This window comes from Perca fluviatilis, chromosome 5 (assembly GCF_010015445.1).
Source record: "Perca fluviatilis chromosome 5, GENO_Pfluv_1.0, whole genome shotgun sequence".
NCBI classification, from domain to species: domain Eukaryota; kingdom Metazoa; phylum Chordata; class Actinopteri; order Perciformes; family Percidae; genus Perca; species Perca fluviatilis.
In genome coordinates, this window is record NC_053116.1 from 8,170,941 (window position 1) to 8,194,770 (window position 23,830).

The following is a 23,830-nucleotide window of genomic DNA, read 5'->3' on the forward strand; positions in this document are numbered from 1 at the left end:
AGAAAGACATTGTCACCAGACCATATGTAACCCATTACTAGGGAAGGGTCATTGTTAATAAATGTCCAGTGGAACATTGTTTGGACCTTATCTCCAAGATATTTATCACACACAAACCTCGAGACGTCTGTTTCAAACTTCTCCAACGGTGCTAACCATGCAAAACATTATTTGTAAAGACTATGAAAAGACATTGATATGAATTGCTCTTTCTGTGGACTTGATCGTGAAACAACCATATACTTGTTTTGGAGCTGTCCTTGTAGACCCACTTGTTATTTTTTTACCGAGTATATCTGTTATAACATTTCTGCTCATTTTTCATTATTGTACAAAGATGTGTTTTTGGGGTTTTTTATGATGTCTGCATTTCAAAACAAAAACAGTATTATATTACACATATTTGTATTATCTTAGCACAATTTTTACATTCACAAAAGTAAAATCTGTAACAAGAAAAACTTTATTTAGAGCTTTTTTTTCATGATATACTTTATTTACCATTTATAACCCCAATATGTCTATTGTTGTTTGTCATTGCACTTGTTTCGCAATAAAGAAAAAAAAAAAGCCAGTTGCAGTCACAACCCTTTCCGACCTGGTTTTGACCCTTTCTTCTCACCCAGCACTACCACCAGAGGTCTCCGTTTATTTCTTTTAATTTATATTTGAATCACTGAGAAGTTCATCTCTCTCATCCTAAATTGCAGACAATTAAACTAATCTAAATTAAGGGATGGACTACAATCAACACCATTATGTTTCTTACTAAATTATACCAAATTGAATCCCTGGTAGCCAAATATGTATTAAAGGAAAACATGACAAAAATACATTAGAGAGTCCCCTTGTTGGTGACCAGTTCCTCCATATTCGTTATTTGAATTTCTTCTATTAATCTTCATTCAGAGTCTTGCATATCCTGTTTTAACATGAAAACTTCAATCATAAAGGCTTTTAGTCATATGTCATATATATTTTTTCTTCTTCTACAAGAAAAGCTAATGTGAATTATAATCGCACTGGGTTAGGGTTAGTCATTAAAACATTAACACACATATCATCTAACAAAAGAATGCTTCAGTCTGAATTTAATCGCACAAAATTGCACAAGGCTATGTGACCATGTTGTTTTATATTAACAAGGGTGTTAGGCAGCTATTTGGCTCTCTATAATCGGAACGCGTGTGAGGTAAGGTGCAGTATGAAAAACAATACAAGAAGGCCTGTCATTTCTTTTTCAGATTTATTTACAGTTTGTAAACCATTCAAATAATTTTTTTACAACTAGAGTGATACATTTAGAAGTCAAACACAAGGTTACAAATCTAAAAACAAATGCAATAGGTTGTGCTCCTGTTCACTGTTCAGGAATGACACTTTTAAGCTAGATTAACTTATTAGTAAGTATGCCCTACTCCTCTCCTTCCTCCTCTCCCTCCCCCTCAATAGAGTCGACTCCCACCTCCTCATAATCCTTCTCCAGAGCTGCCATGTCCTCTCTGGCCTCAGAGAACTCTCCCTCCTCCATCCCCTCACCCACATACCAGTGAACAAAGGCGCGCTTAGCGTACATCAGATCAAACTTGTGGTCAAGCCGAGCCCAGGCCTCTGCAATAGCAGTGGTGTTGCTCAGCATGCACACAGCCCTCTGGACCTTGGCCAGGTCTCCACCAGGAACTACAGTGGGCGGCTGGTAGTTGATGCCCACCTTGAAACCAGTGGGGCACCAGTCCACAAACTGGATGGAGCGCTTGGTTTTAATGGTGGCAATGGCAGCATTTACATCTTTGGGCACCACATCGCCACGATACAAAAGGCAGCAGGCCATGTATTTGCCGTGGCGAGGGTCACATTTCACCATCTGATTGGCTGGTTCAAAGCAGGCGTTGGTGATTTCTGCCACCGTTAATTGCTCGTGGTAAGCCTTCTCAGCAGAGATGACAGGGGCATAGGTGGCCAGGGGGAAGTGGATACGGGGATATGGCACCAAGTTGGTCTGGAACTCTGTCAGATCAACATTGAGGGCACCATCGAAACGAAGGGAGGCAGTGATGGAGGACACGATCTGACTGATCAACCTGTTGAGGTTGGTGTAAGAAGGACGCTCGATATCGAGGTTCCTACGGCAGATATCGTAGATGGCCTCGTTGTCCACCATGAAGGCACAGTCAGAGTGCTCCAGGGTGGTGTGGGTGGTCAGGATGGAGTTGTAGGGCTCCACCACAGCGGTGGACACCTGGGGAGCTGGGTAGATGGAGAACTCCAACTTGGACTTCTTGCCGTAGTCGACAGACAGACGCTCCATCAGCAGGGAGGTGAAACCAGAGCCGGTGCCACCTCCGAAGCTGTGGAAAACCAGGAAGCCCTGAAGGCCGGTGCACTGGTCTGACTGAGGACAGAGAGGGACAGACAGTGAGATACAGTTATGTCACATGAAATTTAGAGCAAAATTATATATCAGTGGATCCCTCCTGATATCAAGTTACCCACCAGTTTGCGGATCCTGTCCAGCACTATGTCGATGATCTCTTTGCCGATGGTGTAGTGTCCGCGGGCGTAGTTGTTGGCAGCGTCCTCCTTGCCGGTGATCAGCTGCTCAGGGTGGAACAGCTGGCGGTAGGTCCCAGTACGCACCTCATCTGAAGAGACAAAAAACAGATGTTGAATCAGTTGTGGCCTACAATTTACGCTTTCATATGCCTAAAGAAATGTTCAGCCAGATGTGATGACACTTACCGATGACAGTGGGCTCCAGGTCGACAAATACAGCTCTGGGGACGTGTTTTCCAGCTCCAGTCTCACTGAAGAAGGTGTTGAAGGAATCGTCTCCTCCTCCGCAAGTCTTGTCACTGGGCATCTGTCCGTCTGGTTGGATCCCATGTTCCAGGCAGTAAAGCTCCCAGCATGCATTGCCAATCTGGACACCAGCCTGACCGACGTGGATGGAGATACACTCGCGCTGGGATGCAGAGACAGAAGATTTGGATTACAGATTTGATTAAATCTCAAGCCTCATACTTCTGCAGAGCGGATCGAGCTAAACTCAAATCCATTTTGAGAAAGATTTTGAGATGCCTTTTGTCAGATGCAAAGATGCCCTAACTGCAAAATGGCAGACTGTTTAAATTAATTCTCCCCATCCTGCACGAAAAGCACTTACTATTGTTATTTTCTATGTTAGCATGTCTGTCTGAGGTTCAGTCTATCATTTAGAAAAACATGTTCTGCGTCTCTCTGCTGCCACAGAAGACTATTGCATGCAGAATTACTGTGAGAGAGAGGCTAATCTAGGTCAGACATGTTGCATGCGCTGTCTATTTAAAAAGCCAAATTCACATCATCCACCGATATAATAATAATATATGTATGTCTCCTATTAACATTCATTTTTCTTTACAGTAAATAGTAAACAGATATATTTTATAGGCCTATTTAGATATTCTTTGACATCTATTTGATTTTAAAAAGGTGTGTGAGTGGGATGAATAGTTTAACATAAATTAATATTTTGAACAAGGCGCACTAAAAAAAGATATTTATATGAAAGCTACAAAAAGAGTGTTAAAATCAGGATGACAAATTAGTAACAATTTGTGTGCGGTGCTATAGTCAAGCTCATTTAAAAGACTTGTGCTGGGAGAGGATTAGGCGTCGGCCTGCAGTGCAGGAAAAGGCTACATTAGGCAACATTTGTATTAAGCATTCAAATCAACAATATCTTCATTTGTCTAACAGAAGCAATGCATTGACAATTAAACAATATCCAGCCATGATGCACTAGAGTAAAGAGAACAGAGGGTGACGTCAGAAAAAAATATGAGCAACCCTCATCTACTCCCCATCATACTCTCAAACAATGACCTTGGAAATAAGATACGCCATTTAAAATGGTACTTACCATGATGGCTCGTCGATATTATGCAAAGTAATGAGACAAGCCGGAGGAGCGTTCGTGTCTGAGGGGGTGCGGTGTCTGAAGCTGATCTGCTGATGCACCACAATCACATACTCTGCCTCGTGAGGAGAACAGGTGAACTGCGCACAAAAAATAAAAACTCCTACTCATTCTGTCGCAGTGTTTCACATCCAAAGGTATGGTGTTAAAACAGTCCCAAAAGTATTCGCAGCTTGTAAAGCACAATGCACAAATAAATACAGCGTGATTTGTGTCCGTGAACATTTAGCTGTGTCTGTGCCTCTAATTTGTAACTCGTTTATAATAATTTGTACATCAATTTCGATGGAAATGTATTTGTCAATCTCAGCTGATTGTGTGGAATCTTTTGAGAATTTGTAACCTGTAGGTAGCTTTGACTATAATGGGCAAGATTTTTTGTTTTCCTATGATGGCGAACGCATGTCCTGCCCTACTCTGCCTTTGATTGGCTTACCATGACATTCTTACCCTTACCCTAACCAATCCAACTCTTCTTGCCTAAACCTAACCAATCCAACCAGAGCAGGCAACAACTATCCAATCCTTTGCCAAGTTCGCCTTGCAAGATCATTTTTTGGCCTTCAGTAGATGGCGGTAATGCAACATTTATGGATGCCAACTGTTAAACTATACAGAAAAAGAAGAATTTGCCTTCAATGTGCTCTCAGGCATTAATTGGCTTGACGTTTCTCTGATATTATTAGGATTTTGTCGTCATTTAAATTACATTTAGGCCCTATGTTTTCAGCACCATTGTTGTAGTGTCTTTGCAGTTTGCTTTGTGTTATTATGCTTTGTGTTATCATGCTTTGTGTTATTATGCTTTGTGTTATTATGGCACCAGTTAACAGTTTGCTACTTTTTGGAGCGTAGGCTACTAACATTAATGTTAGCTGATTGTTAGCTTGAACAGTGGGCCTTGCTAATGTTAAAGTCAGCCCTGTAACATTACCTATTGAAGCAACGTTAACTTAGTGGGGCATATTAAGGAAAATGGGGGTTGCCTAGTCTTTGTATGGATTGGTACGGTGGCCAACAGGGGCAAACTCCCTGCAACTTAAGAAAACATGCAAATAGTCAAAACACAAGCAAATTAAGAAAACAACGCGCTGCAAATACACACAACACAACGAAATACATAAATGTGCTGTAAATAAAAAACGATGCAAAAAGAAAAGCACACAAATCACGAAAAAAAGAAACGATGCAAAAAGAAAAAAAACTTAATTAATTTGACAACACATCTGCAGCATTCAGCAAACGCGCTGCAAATACACACAACACAATCAAATACATAAACACGCTGCAAATACACACAACACAACCAAATACACAAGCGCTGCAAATAAAAAATGATGCAAAAAGAAACGCACACAAACCCCGAAAAAAGAAGTGATGCAATTTAATGTACAGTCTATGGACGGGAGGGCATGAGACGGGAGTTCTCTTTTTAATATGCAGCCATACCCGACTCAAATAAAAAAGGCAGAGTGCTCTCTCCCTCGTGGGGTCGAAAATCCAGCTATTCCACTTAGCTGCTCCCTCTAGAGGCCTGGAGAACTTCCGTTGTGTAATCTGGATGCAGCATTTGTTTTGGGGGTTTGTGTGCTTTTCTTTTTGCAGCGTTTTTATTTGCAGCGCTTTTATGTATTTGGTTGTGTTGTGTGTATTTGCAGCGCTTTTGCTGAATGCTGCGCATGTGTTGTCAAATTAATTAAGTTGTTTTTATTTTTGCATCGCTTCTTTTTTCGGGGTTTGTGTCCTTTTCTTTTTGCATCGTTTTTTATTTGCAGCGCGTTTATGTATTTCGTTGTGTTGTGTGTATTTGCAGCGCGCTTGCTGAATGCTGCACATGTGTTGTCAAATTAATTAAGTTGTTTTCTTAATTTGCTTGTGTTTTGTCTATTTGCATGTGTTTTCTTAAGTTGCAGGGAGTTTGCCCCTGTCGGCCACCGTAGATTTGGCAGGCTGAAATGTTATTTAGCGCTGCTCAAACAAGTCGGCCATCTCTGCCGACATTAGTGTCTTTTAGCAGGCTCAGTTAGAAAGCTGTTGAAGAAATGTGGTATCATATGAAACAAGAATGTTTAAGGAATCCATTGATACCAAACACGTCCTGCTAGATAACGTTAACATTGCTTCAATAGCTAAAATTACATGACTGACTTTTACATTAGCTAGCCCCGCTCAAGCTGTACCAGCAGCTTACGAAAACATTATTTAAATCGCATGTTTTTTTTCTATTTTATTTTCGAATCAATAACGAATAACTTATTTCCGTTTTTGGTGTCTGATTTCAAAAACGAAAAACAAACCCCAAACTCAAATAACCTTTGGCATTTTTCTGTTGTTTGCTAGCAGACAAAATTTACAAGGAGGCACCTTCACGCAATACTAGTCAATGGAGAGCAGAGAGTTCTTTTTCCCTCCGGTAGAGGTGGGACTTAAATGTGCTCTGTCTTTATCCTAGGAAGAAGAAGAAGAAGAAGAAAAAAATAATCTCCTGGAGAGCACTGGGTCCTCTTTGCAGTTTACAAATTTTGTATGACTCAGCGCGGTAAAACTGTCTAAAAAATCCACACGAAGCGGTTGAGATTCAAAAATGTATTTCCATTGAAAAATGCTTCGTTCATTTTCAAACGATGCTGTACAAGTTACAAAATAAAGACACAGACACAGCCAGACATTTGTGTGTTTTAACACCATACCATACCCATCAACCAAATCATCAACACATCTACAGTCCTCCTGTCTCAGCAGCAGTAGGCCTATCTTGCAGTTCTGGTTCTGGGTGTGAAACAGTTACTGCGGCAGAATGAGGAGCAGTTTTTTTTTTTTTTTTTGTGCACTTCACCTGTTCTCCTCACGAGGCAGAAGAGTATGTGAATGTGGTGCATCATTAGAGCAGCCTCAGACACCGCACCCCGTCAGACACGAACACTCCTCCGGCTTGTCTCATTACATTGCATAATACCGACGAGCCATCATGGTAAGTACAATTTTATATATTTTATTTCCAGGGTTATTGTTTGAGAGTATAAGAGAAGGGGAGTAAATGAGGTATAGCTCATATGTTTTCTCTGACGTCACCCTCTGTTCTCTTTACTGTAGTGCATCATGGCTGGATATTGTTTAATTGTCAATATGGCTTCTGTTAGACAAATGAATGTATTCTTTAATAGAAATATAGCCTAATGTATTCCTACACTGCAAGCCTTGTCTTCTCACTGCATAACTCTTTTAAATCAGCTTGACTAGTTTCACACTAATGTTGTTACTAATGTATTTTTTGTGCGCACCTTGTTCAGAAGATGTTTTTATGTTCAATTATTCATCATTTAGATATGATATCTAGAGTATATAATATCTCTGTTTACTATTTACTGTAAAGAAATATGGAAATTAATGGTTGACTTATATTCCCTGTGGTGGATGTGAACGTGGCTTTTTAAAGAGACAGCGCATTCAAAATGTCTGACCTAGATTATTCTCTGTCTCACAGTAATTCTGCATGCAATAGTCTTCTGTGGCAGCAGAGAGAAGCAGAACATGTTTTCCTAAATGATAGACTGAACCTCAGACAGACATGCTATCATTGAAAATAACAATAGTAAGGGCTTTTCATGCCGGATGGGGAGAATGAATAAACGGCCTGTGATGCACTGCCATTTTGCAGCTCATTTAAAGGCATCTTTGCTGAAAAGGCATCTGACAAAATCTTTATCAAAATGTATTTGAGTTTAGCTCTTCAGCTCTTCAGAAGTACGAGGCTTGAGATTTAATCAAATCTGTAATCCAAATTTTCGGTCTCTGCATCCCAGCGTGAGTGTATCTCCATCCACGTCGGTCAGGCTGGTGTCCAGATTGGCAATGCCTGCTGGGAGCTTTACTGCCTGGAACATGGGATCCAGCCGGACGGACAGATGCCCAGTGACAAGACTCTCGGAGGAGGAGACGATTCCTTCAACACCTTCTTCAGTGAGACTGGAGCTGGAAAACACGTCCCCAGAGCTGTATTTGTCGACCTGGAGCCCACTGTCATCGGTAAGTGTCATCACATCTGGCTGAACATTAAATTAGGCAAATGAAAGCATAAATTGTAGGCCACAACTGATTCAACATCTGTTTTTGTCTCTTCAGATGAGGTGCGTACTGGGACCTACCGCCAGCTGTTCCACCCTGAGCAGCTGATCACCGGCAAGGAGGACGCTGCGAACAACTACGCCCGCGGACACTACACCATCGGCAAAGAGATCATCGACCTGGTGCTGGACCGGATCCGCAAACTGGTGGGTAGCTTGATATCAGATTCTTCGGATCCATTCCTTAATTTTAACCCTTGTGTTGTCTTTGGGTCAAAAATGACCTGCCACTGTGTTTAACAGCAGAGAAAACTCCCTAAATATTCTTTTTTTCAACTTTGATGCCTTATCCTAATGAGCCCATTACATTTACAGTCACAGACTACACTACAAAATACACACACACACACACACACACACACACACACACACACACACACACACACACACACACACACACACACACACACACACACACACAGCAATTGAGTTAATGTGTGGATGGAGGATGAGATTTACCTGCTGTGCCTACATAGGGCTGCTAATCTTAGCAGGTGTTTACAGGTCCTGAGGCGAGGCTGGTCTTTGAGATGCAAATATACAAAAGTAGTGGGCCTATCTCTTGATAAAAAATATTGTTAACCACATGCATATGCAGGAACTTAAAAAATAATAATAATATCAAAAATAAATCACCACTCTAGTGAAGAAAAGGAGTGAGACAGCTGTTTTCTAATGCAAACAAGTGGTGTCTCCACTGAATAAATGCAGTCTTTCTGCACTGTGAAGAGGGAAAACTCAGATATTCACACACCTTGTGACCAATTACAGGTTGTTTCTTCATCCAAAAAAGTTCGGGCATTCAAAACACATTTTAGGGTTTAAGTGAAGGCGGGTAATTTTTGACTCGGAAGACAAGGGGAGTATACAGAATGTGACTACACAAGGGTTCAATTAAGTGACATAACTGTATCTCACTGTCTCCCCAGTCAGACCAGTGCACCGGCCTTCAGGGCTTCCTGGTTTTCCACAGCTTCGGGGGTGGCACCGGCTCTGGTTTCACCTCCCTGCTGATGGAGCGTCTGTCTGTCGACTACGGCAAGAAGTCCAAGCTGGAGTTCTCCATCTACCCAGCTCCCCAGGTGTCCACCGCTGTGGTGGAGCCCTACAACTCCATCCTGACCACCCACACCACCCTGGAGCACTCTGACTGTGCCTTCATGGTGGACAACGAGGCCATCTACGATATCTGCCGTAGGAACCTCGGACGATGCGCGTCCTTCTTACACCAACCTGAACAGGTTGATCAGTCAGATGCGTCGTACATCCTTGCTTCCCGCTTGACGTTGCCCTCAATGTTGATCTGACAGAGTTCCAGACCAACTTGGTGCCATATCCCCGTATCCACTTCCCCCTGGCCACCTATGCCCCTGTCATCTCTGCTGCAAAAGCTTACCATGAGCAATTAACGGTGGCAGAAATCACCAACGCCTGCTTTGAACCAGCCAATCAGTTGGTAAAATGTGACCCTCGCCACGGCAAATACATGGCCTGCTGCCTTTTGTATCGTGGTGATGTGGTGCCCAAAGATGTAAACGCTGCCATTGCCACCATTAAAACCAAGCGCTCCATCCAGTTTGTGGACTGGTGCCCTACTGGTTTCAAGGTGGGCATCAACTACCAGCCGCCCACTGTAGTTCCTGGTGGAGACCTGGCCAAGGTCCAGAGGGCTGTGTGCATGCTGAGCAACACCACTGCTATTGCAGAGGCCTGGGCTCGGCTTGACCACAAGTTTGATCTGATGTACGCTAAGCGTGCCTTTGTTCACTGGTATGTGGGTGAGGGGATGGAGGAGGGAGAGTTCTCTGAGGCCAGAGAGGACATGGCAGCTCTGGAGAAGGATTATGAGGAGGTTGGAGTCGACTCTATTGAGGGGGAGGGAGAGGATGAAGGAGAGGAATAGGGCATACCACATTAATTAATCTAACTCAAAAGTGTAAGTCCTGAACAATATACGGGACACAATATATTGCATTTGTTTTAGATGTGTAAACTTGTGTTTAAGTTCCAAATATTACAAACGTACATTACATTTCATGTAACTGACGCTTTTATCCAAAGCGACTTCCAAACACATTCACACGATGGGGCAGCATCGGGAGCAATTCAGGGTTCACTGTCTTGCCCAAGAAGACTTCAACATGGTCATGGTCATGCTCACTGTAGTTGTAAAAAGCTATTTAAATGGTTCTTTTCTGGTTTTCTGGTTTAAACTGTAAATAAATCTGGAAAAATAACAGGCCTTCTTGTACTGTTTTTCATACTGCACCTTACCTCACACATCTGTGAGAACTAGTCATTTGACCTATTGGAGTTCCCTTCTTCACTTGGCAGTATCCTTCTCTGCTATTTTCCTTCCTTTACCATCTGTAATCTTATGCCGTTCCTCTGTGACATATGAAATTAAATGATTTTTTTCTGACATGCATTCAGATTATAGAGTTTATAGAGATTAGAGAGAGAATTGTGAATCACAAAGCAATGTTTTAATCTTAATAATATATTGCATTTAATATCCAAGAAATTACATTGAGCCTGATGGACCACAACCTCCAGCCAGAGGGGAGGGGTTCAAAGAGTTTGTGAGATGAGCTGATGATACACTGCAGTCTGCCATTGTCCTTGGCAGTGGCAGCGGCGTACCAGATGGTGACGAAGCAGGTGAAGATGGACTCAGTGACGGCAGCGTAAAAGTGCACCGTCATTGTCTTCGGCGGGTTGAACAGGTTGAAATTCTTCAGCTGCCGCAGGAAGTACAGCCTCTGTTTTGCTTTTTTGATGAGACTGCTGACGTTCAGCCCCCGCTTGAGGTCCCGGGAGATAGAGCCCAGGAAGTGGAAGGCGTCACCCAGGGTGATGGTGGACAGGTGGGGCTGCATACTTTCCCAGAAATCCACAACCATATCCACCTGTCTTCAGAGGGTTAAGCTTCAAGCTGTTCTGACTGCACCACGTCGCCAGATGGTCAAGTAGGCGGATTCATCCCCATCAGAGATGAGTCCAATTAGGGTGGGGTCGTCCGCAAACCATTTTTTTTTTTTACATTTAGTTCAGTTTAGAGGTATATTGTGTATTTGTGACTTGGATGCTATAATTACCCATGGAGATTTTAAAAAGTACTTTATTCAACCATTGTCATCAGGCATCATGTGAGCAGAGCCAAAGCAAAGCAACTTTTGACACATCCCAAGATCAAACCTCATCCCATCTAGTCAGGTAACCCTAACCCGCATGATTTCATATAAGTCTGTATGATATCCATACATACTTTCAAAATCACAATTACTGCACTATTGCAATATATTTATATTCTAATCTTAAATCTCGGACCATACTGATATTGCACTATTCCTTCAATATCAGACCATATACTGATATTGCACTATTCCTTCCCTTTCTTCAATTGTTACTGTATATATTTTTTGTAAATTTCTAAATTCAATTGCATTGTTATACTGTATACTTAACAGTATTTATTATATTTCTCACTGTCCTCTCTGTTTTTTTTTTGAGAGCAAAGATTAACCAGTCAAATTCCTTGTTTGTTTGCACAAACCTGGCCAATAAAGCTGATTCTGATTCTTATAATTTTCCCCCACTGTTAGCTTGGTTATTATAGGCAACTTACGTAAAAGTAGCAAACAATGTCGACTAATATGTTAGAGGTTTGATCTTGGGATGTGCAAAAAAATTGTTTTGCTTTGGCTTTGCTCACATGATGCCTGATGGAAATAGATTGGATAAAGTACTTTCTAACATGGGTATTAACAGCAAGTCACAAATGCACAATGTATAACTAGAAACTGAACTAAATGAATGAAAGAATAATGGTACCTGGTGTATATGGTGCAAGTCTAGCTGTATAATTTGTATAGAACGGTGGTTTATTGTATATAGATGAGGATTGTATACGTAACCAGTGAATCAATATAGACAGGTACATATGCAGAGAAGTACACTGCTGAGGTAGCCTACATGGTAAAGAAAAAAAATAAGTCAGGATTTGAGGTTGAATAAATTCAACATTTACCAATATGCTCAGATTTGCAGGGAATGAAGGAATATTTAAATGTTAAGAACCCTAAAACAGAGGAATAGCAGGTTCTCCCATTTATTATAAATACTTAAATTCCTGCTTTTGCTCCAGCCTTTTTTTTTCTATTTTTTTTTTTCTTCAATAAATGTGGACCTCTGGTGGCTTTATAATGTATACCCAAGAGAGAGGATGCGATGGAAAGTAAACCCACCAGGTGCCAAAGAAATGTCTTGGATATCAAATAGCCTATATAAAAAGATTGGCAAACCCATAGCAATATTTTTCTCTTCCAATGAAAATGTTGGCCGTTAATTTAGCCACGCACCTTTCATAAACTCATGAACCATTTCGACACAGGAAGTGGTACAACATATGCAATACATCCGTTCTCTTAATACATCCATGAATACAGCACTTAAAAAAAAAACGTAGCACCCTGTGCCTGTGCATGGATGGAGGGCAGTGCCCTGCCCTGCAGCGAAAAGTTGATAAAATCAATCTTTCGAGAATCGCAACCCGACGTCAGGCTGCGGTGGCCAATCATGACGTGGTGTCAGAGGCCCGTACAGCCGTACTGTAAACATCCCTATCTCTATCGCTGCCACAATAAAAATTAAAAAACCGGTTAGGGTAAAAAAAAAACAAAAAAAAAACACAAGCACTTAACTGCCCAAGTGTTTGTGAAACAACAGCCGACTGTTTCCTGGAACGAGCACCAGCACAAAGCACTCCGATAGAAATAAAATGGATCCTCCTCTCTTTCTCCGTAAAATGATGCCGCCTTTTAGGTGCGGTCTGATATGTCTGTAAATAATCTGACGGAAAACAATTGTGAAATATAAAGTCTACTTGTGCTACATTCTGGGGAATTAAAGAACACAGCAGAACGTCACACAAATGGGCCATTTTAAGGTACACTCCCACGGCCGGGCCGACTGATCTACTGAATGAATGAGCCCTAGTCCGCGCAGTTACACAGAGCATCTTTGCTAAGCTAGCGCCAATGTCTGGCTAGCAGCTACGCACACATGCCTACGCAGATCTCAGCGATGAGTGCCCCCATTTTCCCGCAGAGCTCGTGGCGCATTTGACTTTTTCCTTTCAACCAATGGGAAGCGGACTCACGTGACTTCCGACCAATAGGATACAGCAGCACTTTTCCGCCGGGTAAGAGAGTATAAATAACCCCGCCTAGGAACAAACGTCAGTTACTTCTTACACTGGACTCATAAAGGCCTGTGTGTGAGAGCTAACTTTGCCGGTTTCCTCTGCGTTATCTTGACTTCTACGGAACCCACCGCTTCAATAATCATGGTGAGTATAGAAATAGTGTTTCTTTACCTTTTTACGTGTTTCGTTTTATCTAAATTCAACGATATGAATGTGCGTCACCACGCGGTAGCCTAGTTTCACGTACTTATCATTTTAATTAAGAAACATCAACTGCCTACATGCGAAGAAAACTATTAAGGTGTAGGACGGTTACCAATTATCGTCGTCAGTAGGTCGTTTTAACTGTAATGTTGGTAAATTAAGTGTAACACGACAGGCCGCAGTCCACAAGTTCAATCGTAGCTGCCAGTTTCCGGTGTTAGCTCTCCTGTTTGCCCATTGACCCAGTTTAGTGTTAGGTCAATGGGCTTTTCATACTGAAACATTCCTCTCTTTTACCGCCTGTTTGACGAGGCCTGGCCTGTATGAAACTGCAACCACAGGCGTTTCAAACAAAACCGTTTCGCTCAAAGCCTAATTGGGCTTTTTATATGAATCTTTCACGCTGTAAAGGCTTAACGTTACTAATTTTTGTATTAAAATCTGGAACTACAGCCGAGTTTGGCTTGTTTCATCACAAAACTCCGATGGGAAAATGTTAAATTTGTTTGTTTTTTTGTTAAAGGGAACAACGCCCTTTTTTTTTTTCTCCTTTTTTTTTATTTATAAATTCATACATTATATTCCTATGTCTAAGACGGTCAAATATTAATAGTACCCTTACTACACTCACAAATCTAATCGAAAACTAGAGTGCTGAAATTCAAATGTACGCTGTTAAGTAACGTTATAAGTCTGGAACTGCTCCATGCCTAATGGATTGGGAAAGAGGTTATAGATTACCTACGTTTACATGGCATACAATATTCGGGGTCTTGCCCTTATTCCGAACAAAACTGTACTCCGACTAAGTCGTTTACGTGGCTAATGAAAATGAATATTCAGAATTTTAAAACTGACTATGCTGATAACATGAAAGAATCAAAGAATATTGTGTAGTGGAATATTAGTATGCATGTAAACTTACTCAAGGGAATGATATGAGCATAGAAACTATTTATTAATTTAACTTGTATGGGTACATATTCAGAGTCACAACTGAGAAAGTATCGCCTTTACACTCTATTGAGCAGCTCCAGACTTTATACTTGATGATGTCACAAGTTTGAGCTGTCTCTGGTTTCTGGCTTTAAGGGGGTAGAGGGTAAATGACTGTATCAGGTGACTTTAGTCATATTTTGGTAACTGGTTCTTTACAAAAGAGCCTATTGCTGATTTTAAATCCTTGCATTAGCTCTAGTGTGCTCTAGTCTATTTAAAAAGAGATTCCAACACTACTTTTCTTTCAACAGCGTGAGTGTATCTCAGTGCACGTTGGTCAGGCTGGTGTCCAGATTGGCAATGCCTGCTGGGAGCTTTACTGCCTGGAACATGGCATCCAGCCGGACGGACAGATGCCAAGTGACAAGACTCGTGGAGGAGGAGACGATTCCTTCAACACCTTCTTCAGTGAGACTGGAGCTGGAAAACACGTCCCCAGAGCTGTATTTGTCGACCTGGAGCCCACTGTCATCGGTAAGTGTCATCACATCTGGCTCCCCTTTTTTTTTTTTTTTTAATTCTTAAATCCACTGTCAGTCAAACCCTCCTATAATTTATGCCTATTCCTTTCAGATGAGGTGCGCAGTGGGACTTACCGCCAGCTGTTCCACCCTGAGCAGCTGATCACCGGCAAGGAGGACGCTGCCAACAACTACGCCCGCGGACACTACACCATCGGCAAAGAGATCATCGATGTGGTGCTGGACCGGATCCGTAAACTGGTGGGTGTATTCAGATTAGAAGTTCATTTTACATTGTGCGCTAGAATATTACATTAAATGGATCAGGCTTATTGCCAAGTAGATTTCCACATACAAGGAATTTGCCTTGGTATTTTGGTTCATAACTAACATGCAAGACAGCAAATGAAAAGTTCTACTCAAGAATCTTAATATAAAATAGAAACTTTTACAATAAAATTATATTAAATGTTATTAAAATGAAAAGAGCTGTACAGTGTTTTTGAAATGAGAGGATGGCCTGCAAAAGTTCACTGTACTAAAAAAAAGTGCAATGTAGGTAATCAATTAACGGTCTGTCTCTCTCTCTCTGTCGTCAGTCGGACCAGTGCACCGGCCTTCAGGGCTTCCTGGTTTTCCACAGCTTCGGGGGTGGCACCGGCTCTGGTTTCACCTCCCTGCTGATGGAGCGTCTGTCTGTCGACTACGGCAAGAAGTCCAAGCTGGAGTTTTCTGTCTACCCAGCTCCCCAGGTGTCCACCGCTGTGGTGGAGCCCTACAACTCCATCCTGTGCACCCACACCACCCTGGAGCACTCTGACTGTGCCTTCATGGTGGACAACGAGGCCATCTACGATATCTGCCGTAGGAACCTCGATATCGAGCGTCCTTCTTACACCAACCTCAACAGGTTGATCAGTCAGATCGTGTCCTCCATCACTGCTTCCCTTCGTTTCGATGGTGCCCTCAATGTTGATCTGACAGAGTTCCAGACCAACTTGGTGCCATATCCCCGTATCCACTTCCCCCTGGCCACCTATGCCCCTGTCGTCTCTGCTGAGAAGGCTTACCATGAGCAGATAACGGTGTCTCAAATCACCAACGCCTGCTTTGAACCAGCCAACCAGTTGGTTAAATGTGACCCTCGCCACGGCAAATACATGGCCTGCTGCCTTTTGTATCGTGGTGATGTGGTGCCCAAAGATGTAAATGCTGCCATTGCCAGCATCAAAACCAAACGTTCCATCCAGTTTGTGGACTGGTGCCCCACTGGTTTCAAGGTGGGCATCAACTACCAGCCGCCCACTGTAGTTCCTGGTGGAGACCTGGCCAAGGTCCAGAGGGCTGTGTGCATGCTGAGCAACACCACTGCTATTGCAGAGGCCTGGGCTCGGCTTGACCACAAGTTTGATCTGATGTACGCTAAGCGCGCCTTTGTTCACTGGTATGTGGGTGAGGGGATGGAGGAGGGAGAGTTCTCTGAGGCCAGAGAGGACATGGCAGCTCTGGAGAAGGATTATGAGGAGGTTGGAGCTGATAGTGTGGGAGATGAGGATGATGAAGGAGAGGAGTATTAAATAGGCATACATTCCCCTTTATTGATCTCTGATCGGTGCCTTTTTATCAATGTGAAAAAAATAAAGTTTTACCGACCAAAGTTATCGTTTGTTCTCCTTAATACACTCCCTGTTAAAAGTTAATGTGACAAGTCTGTATAAAATGGGGTTCTAATTTTATCTGATGGTCACTTTGATTAAAAAGTTTCGCACTTCAGGCACTTGGGGGCAGTGGTGTTCAACAGATGTTCTTAAACAGAACTGGCAATGGCAAACTACTCTAAATTTGAAATGGTTGCAGTTAGATGGCTACTAAATTACTATAACTGCATCAGATGTTAGCATACCATTTGAAGATCTTATGTTTACTAAGTCCAGTGGTGATTATTTTTTTATTAATGGAAGAAGAACATGGTCTGGTTTCAAATAGGGTGTGGTATTCACTGTGGCCCAAGGGGAGGTAGGGGGGAGGGGGGTCTTCTGCTGGCAGACAGGTGGGCTTTAAAAATACTTAGCTCTGCTGTTGCCAAACTGGATAATGAATAATACGGTTAAAAAAAATCATGGAATATAATATACAGAGCCAATATTGGCAAGAAGCAACATACTTGGGCAAAAATACACAATCACAATTGTAAGTTTTATTTTCAGCTTTGCAGTTTTGAATAGGTTTGGCTACAAACAAATGCATTTCTTCCCTTTTGAAATTCAGCAATGTTATTTAATTTCATTAAATGCTCAAACAGTCAAAACAGAATTGCTTCTACATTACAGTATATGAATAGTTTTATTGCACTCACATTGAGTTCATCTGACAAATGTCTGTTAATGCATTTAGATAAACTTACTGGGTTCAAATGTATTACCAAATAAGAGATTTACTAAAACTAACTTTGTAGTTTTTTATTTTTTTTTCTTTGCATGAAAACCATGCACAACCAGTATGGTGTTCATTTGCAAAGGCAGAACCTTTTCCTTTGTCCTTTTTAAAATCCACATATTAACTGGCTAAATAGAACAAGAGAAATATTAAACTGCACATCTGGAGAGTGCTGTCCTCAAAATAAGACCTGGAGTTAAGAACCATTTTATATCGGTTTCCCTGTGTCACAAAATAACGAGGTAATCTGACTCCTTTTGGGGGGGGGACATTTCTTTTTTAGGGTTGTATGTTTGCCGCTGACAAAAATCCTACAACAGAATACGGTGAATGCTGAAAAGATGTGCACTTCAGAACGGTACAAAAATACAGACACATAACACACAAAGTGCCCTCATGCGTACAAAAAAATTTGAAGTATGTGGCTCAAAAGCACAACAGGCCCTGAATATAACGCGGTGTGCAACAAGAGTGGACAGTTTTCTACACTGAAACATACATGGATAGCTCACAGGCAAAACCACCCAGCCCGCCTCCTGCTGCTACGGTTGCATTAATACAAATACGTAGATTGAGAAACCTTGACTACAACATACAGTGATCGTTTTAAATAAGCTTTTTTTCCCCCCTGCCTGCTCATTCTATCGCAAAACATACACACCTCTCGTTTTAAAACCACCTGGGTGCTAAACCGCATCCGTTATGAGAACCGCCCCAGGGACATAGCACAGTGACACTCGTAAGCTTCCTATTTTCCTTCTCTATTTTGTTTTGCAGCTCCACAAACCAAAGCAGCAGAATGACAATAAATGCATTATTAAATCCCAGTGAAAATAGGAAGTTTCACAGTGTAGTACACCACAGTCTCAAACGCTATTAGCCAAAAATGTAACTCTCTAGATTCTTTGGAGACTGAACAAGATGAAAACGATAAAGTGGCTATTTACTTAGCGTTGGCTTACAGTTTGCAGCATTTCAACAGTATTTACTTGATTTCAGACTCCTACTATAAAGGATTCAGGTTTTTTAACCACACGCTGGACATCGCAGATTATTAAAATAATGACCGGAACAGTTATAACGCCTAAATCTCTTAGCGCTTACGCTGCGGTTGAATTTGTGTCTCGTCAATCAAGTTGAAGGCATAGTGGAGAGAATATTCCGTCTGCGTATGTTATCGGCATTCCTTCGTTATGCAAACATATATCTTGTTGACAAAGTGTAACTGCCTACTGAGATTGTCTAATCGACACTTGTGACAAAGATGAATTGAGACTTCTCGAGCGCCGCGTCCCCAGCGTAGGCGCCGAGAACGTGCTCTACCATCCAGCCCCCGAATTTAACATACAAACGGCGTCGTATTCAGATGTACCGAATCAGGTTTCGTGTCCTTCAGTTTGTCAAACCTCTGGAAAGAGAGGAGCTTCACAGAGCCTCACGCAGTCCCACCAGCCAAAACCTGTCGAGGAGCTGCTGGGGGTCTGTATGAGGCGTCTTTGGCTCCTCGGCGGTCATCTTTGATCTCTGGTCCTAACTAAGGAGGAGGAGGAGGAGGTAGGCTGTCTCTCTCCAACACCGCCGGTGACCTGCAAGGGAAAAAAAACCAACGATTTGTCTTTTAATGGACTCCTTTCAGTTTTTCCCCCCCAGCAAGTTTTGACATGTTTATTTATTTACCTGAGGTGGTGGACAATGTCTCATGACAAAATGTGTACGAAGAGAATGGCCAGCCCGATGTTGAGCAGGATGACCATGCAGATCATGATGGTGTTTGGGCCCTTTGAAAGAAAGGAACGAATATGAGATATGAGGACAGCAGTCTCGCTTTGCCAGACTAGCGAGACCTTCTTCCTCCGCAGCGCTGCGGAAGAAGGTCTCGCCTAGTCCACACAGCATTCCGGGGATGGGAGAAAAACGTGCTCTGGTTTTAATGGCATTTCTTTAAAACCAATCACACATCGTCATGGGCGGCGCTAAGCTCCGCACGGAGCCGCTGTAAAACGGCCTCGGGAAGGAACTTGTTTTGGTGGAACGTGTGTACGTTCAAAAGTTGTTTTAGTCGTGCGAGAGAAAACTCTGATTGGACAGATAGTCTATTTCTGCTGGTATGGTCGTTTTAAATCGTTGGCTTTATCCCTCAATTACATTCTCTGGAGACCATTTTGGAAAACACTGTGATAACTAGAGCCCTGTAACAATAAAGCTGGGATTGAGAGACAACATGTAGTGCATGTCATGTAAAGAGATGGATATACAGTCCCTCCAGAAAAACGCAATTAAGCGATCGCATAATTCAATGCATAATCAGCCACGGTCTGCATATTTATGCGGGGGCCGCATTTTTTCAAATACGCCTCTTTTTTTTTTTCATCAAACCGCAGTTTTTGCAAGTTCCTGCAATTTTTGCAAGTTCCTGCAATTTTTGCAAGTTCCTGCAATTTTTGCAAGTCCCCGCAATTTCATCGCATAAAATTGCATAAATATCCTGCATATTGCATCGCATTTTTTAAGAAAACGTGCCGCATAATCAAGGATTTTTGCCCGCAACAATCACAAAAAAAAATTTTCTGGAAGGACTATCAAAGTCATAATGAAGTGCTCTCTTTAGAGACAAGGTGACTTTCATGGCTTTAGACCAGTGGTTCTAAAGGAGACAAAAACTGTAAAAATGACAAAAACTTGTAAAAAGAAGGAAGGAAGGCAAGAATAGGTCAAAATAGTATAAAAAACTTCAAAAACAGTGACATAAGAAGAGAAAAGTGAGAAACTTGTAAAAAGTAGAAGGACAGTAGAAGGAAGAAAGGCAAGATTAGGTTCAAAGAAGGCGACACAAATGTCACATTTTTGGTAGGAAAAAAAAAAAGGTCTACATAAAGAGGAACAAATGTTCTGGACAACAGCCTTGTAACTATTAAACATTTTGTTAAATATCTCACGTACCCTCTACAGTCCTCCAAAGTACCCCTAGGGGTACACGTACCCCCCATTTGAGAAACACTGCTTTAGACGATACTCTACTCTGATAACGTCAAGCTAAATGTTTTAGCTAAACAAGGCAAAAAAAAAAAAAAAAAAAATCTATAGCCACGCTAGCGGCTCTGTGAGGTTGTACTTTGGCACAGCTGTGCTTTGAGCTAAATGCTAATGTCAGCATGCTAACATGCTCCCAAGGACAATGCTAACATGCTGATGTTTAACAGATATAATGTGCCATCTTTCTTTAGCTTGTTAGCGTGCTTACGTTTGCTAATCATTACTGAACAGTTGTGTGTACAGGAATGCAATTAGCTTAGCAGGTATTTGGTCAGGGAGCGTATTCTATGTTCCCCAGCTCAATATCCTCTTAATAAGACACATTAAGACCTTTCAGTGGGTTTTTATGTTTACGTGTTTAAGTCACCCAGCTACAGCTTATAGCCTACTGATGTTACACTTCTTGATGTCTTCACAGTGGCTGAATGGATTTTTACCATTCAAACTGCATTTGAAACGTCCATCTCCCTTTATGATTTAGCAATGAACTGCGACGTTAACCCTTACCAATCTCTGACAATGTTAGTTTATATCAAGAGACGTATATAGATATTTGTAAATCTTTGTAATCACTAGGAAGACAGATGTAAAGTGTATCTTATGCGTTATATTGAGGGAATATAGAACTGGGGAACATAGGGATGACCCCATTTGCTCCTGAAGGGAACACGAATGTCTGTAAATTTCATGCCAATCAATCCGACAGTTGTTGACACATTTTACTCAAAACTATCAATGTGAACCTGCCGGTGCCGCTTAGAGGAATCGTCAGTAGGATCCTGAATGTCCTTAGAAAACATCACGTGAACGTGTGGAATGGTTGTTGGGATATGCGGCGGACCGGCTGACAGACTGACATTGCCGACGGCCCTTATAGCCTGTAGCTGCTCACGCGCCAGAAATAGTCAAATGTGAGTCGATGTGTATGTTTACTATCTTACCTCCAGCTCCAAAGACTCGGCAGTCACCTCGGGACTTGGGCTCGACACCATGGCCTTCAGTCTGGCTTCTGCTTTGGGCTCCACCTTCGGGGCTGGTTTGGCAACAATGGCTTTGTCTTCCACTTGCTTTGGTACCGTTTTAGGTTCAAGACTTGGTTTCGGGGACGGAGCTGGGCTGGGTTGCCGCTTTGGCAACGGCTTTGCCTCCGCTTTGCTGGACGGCCTGCTCACCTCCCTGGACTCCACTTTGTTCTCGGAGACGGACGGCGCTCGTTGGCGGACTGATGGAGCCCTTTCAGTTTTGACCTCGTTGATTTTAGGCTCGGGGGTGACCGCTTTGGAAGACACTTTGGAGATGGGGCGCGGGGCTTCTTCTTCTTCTTCTTCATCTGGCGAGATGAGGCTATTCCTTACAGGGGCAGTGGACGCTGGCGTGACATCAGGGGCAGCGGGCGCAGGCGTGACATCCGGAGCTTTCACCTCTGAGTCAAACTTCTGCAGGGGCTTGATCTCCAGGTCCGAGCCCTGCTCTATCTTGATGCTCTGACGGCTGGGGGTGCGAGAGGGGCCACGACTGCCGGGGGCCCCCGCGCCTTCGGGTGCAGCCGAGGCAGGAGCAGGAGCGGAGGTTGACGGGGTAGTGGGGCGACTGTTGGGCCTGCTGTTGGATTTACTGCTACCCTTACTGCCCCCGCCTTTAATGCTTCTGTCTTCGTTCCAGCTTCCCGGACTGAGGAGTTTGGGCTCTTCCTTGCTGATGATGCCTGGGCTGGGGGAGGGGGTGCGGGCTGGGGACGAGCCGGGCATGAGGCTGTCCAGTTCATTCATGAGCGGGCTTTCGGGCGGCGTGGGCAGGGGCTCCTCCTCGGCTAGCAGCGGCTCATGCATGACGGTCTCTATGTGCTCACTTCCCTCCCCGACCTCCAGTAACACTCTCTTCTTCAGATACTCAGGACCTGGGGGAGATCAGTTCAACCAGCATATGAGGGTCATTCATCAAACTGGGGAGTAGGCTATGTGATTTATCGACATTTGATAAATATGAGTCAGTAAAATTATCATTGTTTGTTAAGTTCAAAGTGACATTTGATATACATTTGAATATATTTCTGTTATTTCCTAGTTAACTGTTACCATGGAGCACTCCTTTCTCTCTCCTCCTACAAGACTAATTAGTTGACTACAATAGGAAATAACTACTGGACATCTATTCAGAAACTGACTTCTTAATAATCCCCTGCTTTCCTCAACCCAGTCTAATTAAGGAAGCAGCTACTGAGTCTGTTAAGAGTTAAAGGTGGCTACCCTTTATAATGATCAACTTTATTGCACATTTTTGGTTGTTCTTTTGCTCACACTTCAGAGACAAACAAGTGTAAGAAATACCAAAGAAAAACACTTCACTATATAATATTATAAGAATATAAATATAACATTAAAGGTCCCATGGCATGAAAATGTCACTTTATGAGGTTTTTTAACATTAATATGCATTCCCCCAGCCTGCCTATGGTCCCCCAGTGGCTAGAAATGGTGATAGGTGTAAACCGAGCCCTGGGTATCCTGCTATGCCTTTAAGAAAATGAAAGCTCAGATGGGCCGATCTGGAATCTTCTCCTTATGAGGTCATAAGGAGCAAGGTTACCTCCCCTTTCTCTGCTTTGCCCGCCCAGAGAATTTGGCCCACCCATGAGAGAGAGAGAGACGAGAGACATCGTGGCTTTTAGGGGACCACTAAGGCCTATATAAAAGAGACTTCAGATACAGTATTAGGGGACCACTAAGGCCTATATAAAAGAGACTTCAGATACAGTATTAGGGGACCACTAAGGCCTATATAAAAGAGACTTCAGATACAGTATTAGGGGACCACTAAGGTCTATATAAAAGAGACTTCAGATACAGTATTAGGGGACCACTAAGGTCTATATAAAAGCATCCAAAAAGCAGCATGTCATGGGACCTTTAAGAATAAAAATGTTTACGTCAAAGTAAAAGTGAAATATGAAAGGCTGGTGATACATTTTAGCTATTGTCAACAAATCAAATGAATAGACCAAAAGCAACAATACATTATAGTCTGCCAATTTGTTTCTACTGAAGAAACAAACAGACTTTGATTTAAAAAAAAAAAAAGCTAAATAATTGTCCAAGTTTATTTAATGGGGACTATTTTGGACAACAATGGAGCACTATGGCACAGATAATACTACACCGGCCTCTCCTTTAAATTGTGAGGCTACATTTTTGTTTTCCGCAGTGCAAATGAACCAGATGGTGCACACGCTGACACTGTACGTCTGTGTTGTCGTCTCCTTAGTGAGAGATCTGTCATGAAAGAATGCACAGCAGGACTCAGCCAGGCTTCGTCTATTTCTAGTTTTAGTCCGAGAGAATTTGTGAAGCCACTCACAAAGCTGGATGACTTTCTGATTCCCTAACACTCTCTGCTGAGGGAGAACGCCAAG

General features: G+C 42.5%; 3 protein-coding genes and 1 pseudogene across 3 annotated transcripts in view; 2 read left to right on the forward strand and 2 right to left on the reverse strand.

Moving 5' to 3' along the window:
• Window positions 1–1,249: 1,249 nt before the first annotated feature.
• LOC120558991 (tubulin alpha-1B chain-like) lies at window positions 1,250–4,052 on the reverse strand. The gene is made up of 4 exons (XM_039800413.1): window positions 3,902–4,052; window positions 2,740–2,962; window positions 2,494–2,642; window positions 1,250–2,392 (listed from the first exon to the last, which is right to left on the reverse strand). The coding sequence occupies exons 1-4, from the start codon at window positions 3,902–3,904 to the stop codon at window positions 1,415–1,417; spliced, it is 1,353 nt and encodes a 450-aa protein (XP_039656347.1). The 5' UTR covers window positions 3,905–4,052; the 3' UTR covers window positions 1,250–1,414.
• A 2,750-nt stretch (window positions 4,053–6,802) lies between these two features.
• LOC120558993 lies at window positions 6,803–10,324 on the forward strand (annotated as a pseudogene).
• Window positions 10,325–13,295: 2,971 nt separating this feature from the next.
• On the forward strand, window positions 13,296–16,609 carry LOC120558990 (tubulin alpha chain-like). Its single transcript, XM_039800412.1, has 4 exons — window positions 13,296–13,432; window positions 14,743–14,965; window positions 15,065–15,213; window positions 15,552–16,609. Exons 1-4 carry the CDS (start codon window positions 13,430–13,432, stop codon window positions 16,527–16,529), a joined length of 1,353 nt encoding a protein of 450 aa, XP_039656346.1. The 5' UTR covers window positions 13,296–13,429; the 3' UTR covers window positions 16,530–16,609.
• A 518-nt stretch (window positions 16,610–17,127) lies between these two features.
• The window catches only part of jph2 (junctophilin 2), a 29,814-nt gene continuing 23,111 nt past the window's right edge, over window positions 17,128–23,830 (reverse strand). The window contains exons 4-6 of the mRNA XM_039800409.1: window positions 21,363–22,318; window positions 19,066–19,166; window positions 17,128–18,974 (exon numbers count right to left, since the gene is read on the reverse strand). Coding sequence (XP_039656343.1) covers window positions 19,086–19,166; window positions 21,363–22,318 — 1,037 coding nt within the window. The 3' untranslated portion in view covers window positions 17,128–18,974; window positions 19,066–19,085. The remainder of the gene's footprint in view (window positions 18,975–19,065; window positions 19,167–21,362; window positions 22,319–23,830) is intronic.